The sequence below is a fragment of the Phaethon lepturus genome, unplaced genomic scaffold (genome assembly GCF_000687285.1).
Source record: "Phaethon lepturus isolate BGI_N335 unplaced genomic scaffold, ASM68728v1 scaffold1621, whole genome shotgun sequence".
Classification (NCBI taxonomy): Eukaryota; Metazoa; Chordata; class Aves; order Phaethontiformes; family Phaethontidae; genus Phaethon; species Phaethon lepturus.
In genome coordinates this window covers 1-6,685 of record NW_010515314.1, presented here as the reverse complement: position 1 = coordinate 6,685, position 6,685 = coordinate 1, and the positions used below count along the sequence as shown (strand labels likewise).

The 6,685-nt window shown below is 38.9% G+C and overlaps 1 protein-coding gene across 1 annotated transcript; it reads left to right on the top strand.

Moving 5' to 3' along the window:
- Positions 1 to 497: 497 nt before the first annotated feature.
- On the top strand, positions 498 to 5,835 carry LOC104627414 (tyrosine-protein kinase Fer-like; the record flags this gene model as incomplete). The annotated part of the gene is made up of 2 exons (XM_010295641.1): positions 498 to 704; positions 5,662 to 5,835. Coding segments are annotated over exons 1-2 (381 nt in total), but the record flags the coding sequence as incomplete, so codon positions are not given.
- Between the last annotated feature and the right edge of the window lie 850 nt (positions 5,836 to 6,685).

Genomic DNA, 6,685 nt, shown 5'->3' with positions numbered 1-6,685 from the left:
CGAGTGCAGGGCGATGACTCTAGGGACACAGTCCACAGGCGCAAGCGGAGGGTGTCCGTCCTCGCCTCCCCTCAACGGTGTCAGCCCCCGGCGGGGCGTCACAGCAGCCACCGCCCGCGGCTTCCCACCCCCCTGCCCCCCGGAAGCTAATCGCGTTCTCCCTCCTAGCCGGGGAACTGGAGCAGCGGCGTCTCTTCCCTCACTTACTAGTCGCTCGTCATAGAGTGTCACGAAGGGACGGTGAGGGCCCAGATTGGTTGACGGGGAGAAGTGAGTCTGGCGTTGATTCGCTGGCTCCGCTCAATTGTTTTGACCCTTCTTTCAGTTCGTTTCCATGTGGTATATATAAGGTAATGCTTAATATTTTTATGTTTAGGCATTAATAATTGTCCTAACACAAGTTTTTCTTTCGATATGTTTCTTATTAATCTTGTTCTACTTTCAGATGTGGTGAAGAATCTGTCTTGTCACCTGTGTGGTATAGAGTGCCTTTAAAAATGGGGTTTGGAAGTGACCTGAAGTATTCTCATGATGCTTTATTAAAACTGCAAGACTGGGAACTACGACTACTGGAAACAGTGAAGAAATTTATGGTTATGCGTGTAAAAAGCGATAAGGAGTATGCTTCCACCTTACAGAATCTTTGTACTCAAATAGATAAAGAGGGTACTTGTCAACTGGATTATATCAGCAACGTGTCCAAGGTAAGAAAATCCTTAGAAATCAACAGGGGTGGATTTTTTTGTTAGTTTGTGTTTTTTGTCTGTTTTTTGTAAGTGACAAAGACCAGCAATTGTTTTTTTTCCAGTGACCTTCTAAAATGTATCACAATAAATATTTATTCTCTTGGCTGCTTTGTGAAGTGATTCTGTCTACTTTATTTACAGGAACATGGGAAAGATAGTGTATGTAATGATAACTGGCTTAGTTCAAAATAGTGCTTCTGTTTGATTCCTATTGATTCAGCCTCTTGAGAATTACTGTTGCCAAAGTGTTTAAAATAAGCTCCTTTTAGTCCCTCAGCGGAATATGCAAAAGTCAAGCTACAGTCTCACTTTAAGAACAATAAACTAAACCAGGATCCTGAACTTTGAACTTATGTATTTTAGGTTCCTGGGTTGTCTGCTATTTTGTTTAGCATACTCTGTTTTAAAAACATTACAGTAAGCTTTTCTTATAAAACAGTTAAATAGGAACTATTGTTTCTGTTATAGAATTTGTGACAGAAATAGAAAAATGCCAAGAAACCAAGGCAGAGCCTAGCATTCCAACTGTTATTCACACCATAGTATATTTTCGTGAAAACAAAGCATTAATTCAGGATGTTTCTCATAACTGTACACGTTTTTAACCATAATTTCATACCCGATTTAAAATAACTGTCTTGACTTTTTATGAAGGTAAGGCTGTCCTCCCCCTAAGTGATTAATCATCACATTTAGAGGAAGTGCAATGAAGGTAAAGATGACTGAAACTTCCCTATTTCACTTGTTAGTAAGCTTCACTCCTGACTTGGATTCCTTCCTGACTAGAGAAAATAATTCTGTTTTAATGGCTTATTCAATTCTTGGCCCTTTTGCTTTAGCAGGGGTTACACAGTCACTTCAGTGTGGCATAAATCCTGATCTCCTACTCTGCAGGAAAATATTTTTTTCAGTCAGGTTAAGTTTTAGACAAAGCAGTTCTTAGCTGGCTTATGGAGTTGCTGCCTGAACGCTAGGCTCTTATGTATGAGCATGACATGTAGTATATCGTGCTCATAGGAGAAGGAACAAAACTACTCCTTGTGCATCAGTCTAGATTTATACTGGATTAAAGTGGTGGTTTGTGTGATTTGAAAGCTACACAGGTATAACTAGCCTGTTTCAGCTGTCCCCAAAGTATAACCACATAGTGTTTAGCTTAAATTCCATCCCTCCCCAGTAATTATTGTATTTTTAAATTGATGCTCTGCCTTTTTTTCATATGTGGGTTTTAATGGTGTATTTTGGTGTATTTGGAATGCTTTTCACCCAGTTATGTTTTTCATGCACAGTTTATTATAAGTTTTATCATCTAAGCTGTGATGATTTTGGTAAACCGGTTCAAACATTTTCTGCTTAGTGGCAGAAGTCAGATATCTTCTTTGGGATACATCAGTATAAAATATATGGCATAGAAAACTCAACATTTCATATAGATTTATCGATGATATGATTAATAATTCTTGCTACTGCTGCCCCAGTAGAATTGCTCTTATGTGCTAGCAAAACTGTCTTGCAGTTATTTTAGGCAGTGAAACCAAGAGTGACTTAAGGCTAGAACAAAGGAGCATAGATATTATTCAGCATTGTATTCTTTAAGCTTTGTGTCTAGCTCAGTCTAGCACAACTTATGCCAGTAATATGGGTGTCTTTTTTTGTGAGAAAATAACAATTAAAAAAAAAAAAGTATATTAAGCCATTTTCTCTTTGGGTCGCAGAGAGGCATCTGTGTCATATTTTGAAAATTTGTTTTGGACACCAGCACCTAAGTTGTTTTTTCAGGAGTTATTTTAGCCCCCCTCCCCCATCTTCTGAGGAGGTACCATGTTCCTCAAACTGTACCCTTGATCTTTGTACATCTTTGCAAAATAGCAAAAATATTCATATGCTACTGGCAGATCTTTTGTATGGGCTTGCCTTGAAATGTCAGTCAACTTAGATTTTAAGGTTGTGTAGCAATACATTGTCTTGCTGATTTTTGGCAATTAAAATGTCTGAATTATTGTTTTGATTACTCTACTGACATCATTCTAATTTACTTTGCTATTTCATGATACCATTTCCTTAGAAGAGAGGTTTTACAGAACCAAAATCTGACCAAATATTTTGTGGCGTAAGTCTAGTATCTTACACTTTCTAACATTTGAAAAACTGTACATATATATTCAACTTTTGGTGTTATGTGACATCAAAAATAAATACCAAGATCTCTAATCTTTTATGCTTTTATTTCTTATTTTTACAGCAAGAGTGGGTAACTGGAGATGGGTTTTTTGAAAATGTGTCGTCTTTTTTTTTAATGAAGAGGCAGTAAGCTTGTTGGAAGGCACAGTGGCAGCATCTACTAATGCCAGAGGAGCAGTATTTTTAAGTGCTTTCCATAAGCTTTTTTCTGTGTGTATGTCTAAAAAACTCACCTGTTAAACTGAACAATATTTTATTTTGTTGCTTTTGACAAATTGTGGGTATTGTATTTATTTTTTTTTAAAGGTAATGCTTCGCCTTTTTTGCTATCTGTCCCTTAGCTAGTTGCTTTTTTTAAAATAGCTTTTGCTATTTAAAATTTAATTGTACAAAACGCTGAAATCTTGGTTTAACCAGTATTTTCTCAGTGTGGAGAGAGAAGTAAGGAATGGAGAATGTGCACATTAAATTTTTTTTTTTAATTGGAAAGACAATTTTTCACTATGTATATGACTTATTTGGGTTTATTTAGCAAATTGTAAGCTAAGTATTTCTTTAGAGTACCTGTTCTGTTGAAAAATGCATTTTCTGGGCTTTTCAGGATTGGTTGGAACTATTTGTTTAATCAATAATAAATCAGTCTAAGAGAAAATGCAAAACTCTTACAGTTCTACCTCTAGGAGCGCTCTCATGAACTCTTCTATAACCACAAGACTCATCCCTGTAATAAAGATGTTTAATGTTGTTTTTATCATACACAACTTTGAAATATGTCTTCGGATGTCATTTGGAAAGTGTTCTGTAGTGAAAGGATTAAACAGTTTTCAGATAAAGCCAGGAAGCTTTAGTCCCTGACCTTTTAGAACATTACTTTTTAAGCAGTCTGAGACAGCTCTGTGCCAGTCCATGGAATGTGTATGAGCTAAAGGAAATGTTAAAGATAGTTTAATAAGTATACAGGGATTATCTGTTTTTCATTTTATTCTCTAAAATCCCATGTGACTTTTAGCATAGTCATGCAGAGATGGAAATATATGTGATGGGTTGACCTCAGTCGGCAGCAAAGCGCAACAAAGCTGTTCACTTGCTCCCCCCACTCCCTGGGGATGGGGGAAGGGAACAAGAAGAGTAAAGGCAAGAAAACTTACCGGTTGAGATAAAGATAGTTTAATAAGCAAAGGAAAGAGAAAGGAGAAGGGGGGGGGAAGGCAGGCAAGTGATGCAAAGGCAATCACTCACCACCTCCCAAAAGCAGACCGATGTCCAGCCAGTCTCTGAGCAATGACTACCTTCCCAAAAATCCCCCTCCCCTCAGTTTTCATTGCTGAGCATCATGTTATATGGCATGTAATATCCCTCTGGTCAATTGGGTCAGCTGTCCTGGTTGTATCCCCTCCCAGCTTCTTGCATACTCCCGACCTACTTGCTGTGGGGGGACAGAGTGTGAAAGAGAGGCGGCCTTGATACTGTGCAAGCACTGTTCAGTGCTTGAAATAGCTTCAATAAAGTGCCTGAATAGTGCACTTGAAGCACTTGAAAGTGCTTCAATAGCTAAAACATTGGTGTGTTATCAACACCATCCTGGTCACAAATCTCAAACACAGCACCATATGGGGCTGCTATGAAGAAAGTTAACTTCATGCCAGCCAGACACAGTATAATACATGTTTATAATGAGACATAAGAAAACCCCAAACCTACCAAACAAATACATTTTCAAAGATTTGATGATTTAAGGTTAACTTGTATCTTTAGCACAAACAAGATTTTAAAAACAGCATATTGGCTGCCTTCAAAAACTGGTAATTGTATTGCAAATAGCCATTCTGCAATTTCAAATGCAGCATAGCAGTCTGTTAGTGAATTACCTCTTAGGAATCCAATACTGTTTCCATGAACAAAGTCTAACAGGATTCTTTAGGGTATGAAACATTTTCCTTTTATCTGAACCTTAATTTCAGGTCCGTATCTGTTGTGCATTGGGAATCTTTGTTCATGTTGCAGTTTGTTCTTTATGCAAGGTTCAAAGCCACAGTATATTTTGCTGTCCTGAAAACTGACTGGCAGAATGGCCAAGTGTCCTGGTTTCAGCTGGGATAGAATTAATTTTCTTCATAGAAGCTAGTGTGAAACTATGTTAAACCACGACACCAAGGAAGTTATTAAAGTAAGGGTACAGAAAGATGTTTAGTTACTGCGACAAATGAGTAATCTGTTAGCACTTTCTGTTTTGCCACTGATGGACTAAACACTGATGATATCAATTAATATGGAGCAGTTGATGAATAGTATCCTTTTAAACAATTACAACTCAAATGCATATTACTGTGAAATATTTAGATAAAGGCAGAAAAGTCAGCTTGAAGAGAGGAACTGTGGTTAGGAAAAAGGAAAACAAAGGACATGGGGACATGATTGTCAAAGGTGTTGAAGATGTAATCCAGAAAAGTCTGTACAGCTTTCATGGATGTTCAGAAGTACTAAAACACTGCTGAAATGTGACCATGCAATATTATGTTTTCGTCTCTGATACTTTTTTTATGAATAAGTTACAGGCATGGTTTTGCTGTGGCAGGAAAAACTTTTTTAGATGATCTCAAGATTCAGGTAACTTAAAATAAAATTACTAAATTGTTTTAAACAGTAATGCATTTTCCCCACAGTTCCTGTTCATAATTTGGTTATTTGTAAGCCAGAATAAGTAACTGCTTTTCTGCCTTTTTTTTTTTAATAGTCTTGGTTGCTCATGGTGCAGCAAACAGAACAGTTGAGTAAAATAATGAAGACACATGCAGAGGATCTTAATTCTGGGCCTTTGCATAGGCTTACAATGATGATCAAAGATAAGCAGCAAGTGAAGAAGAGTTACGTAGGTGTTCATCAACAAATTGAAGCAGAGATGTACAAGGTATTTATTCAACCATGTTTTATAGATTTATTATAGTTTTGTTTAAAAAATTAAGGGTGAATATTTTTAGTTCTGGTTCTGTGCTATGGTACAAGTGATGATCTGTGATATGTAGACTATGGGGTACAGTCCTTCAGGAATGGAATGCCCCAGTGTGGGTCCCCCACAGGCCACAGTTCTTGCCTGGAGCCTGCTCCAGTGTGGGTTCCTCTCTGGAGGCTGCAGCTTCCTTCAGGGTATATCTATCTTCTGCGGCATGGGGTCCTCCACAGGCTGTAGTGTGAATATCTGCTCTGACATGGTCCTCCATGGGCTGCAGGGGGACAGCCTGTGTCACCATGGTCTGATTCACCACAGGCTGCAGGGGAATCTCTGCTCTGGCACCTGGAGCACCTCCTCCCCCTCCTTCTTCACTGACCTTGGCATCTGCAGGTTTTTCTCTCACATTTTTTTCTCACTTCTCTCATAGCTGTCGTGCAGTGTTTTTTACCTTTTCTCAAATATGTTATCATAGAGGTGCTACCTGCATTGCGGATTGGCTCAGCTTTGGTCAGCAATGGGTCTCTTTTGGAACCAGCTGGGTCTGGCTCTGTTTGACTTGGGGGCGGCACCTGGTCTCTTCTCACAGAAGCTGCCTGTGCCACGTATACCCAATATATGGCGGGACAGAGGGGCTGTGCCACTGATCAAGGGATCTGTGAATGCACTTGTGAATAGTGTGGTGTGTGTGCTTTCACTGGTGACCTTCAGTCCTTACCAGCCGCAGGGGATGAAGGGCACTTGGTTGTCTACGCTTATGTTTTGTGCGAGTCCTGGCTGTGTATTGGGTTTGCGTAGCAAGGTTTTGGTA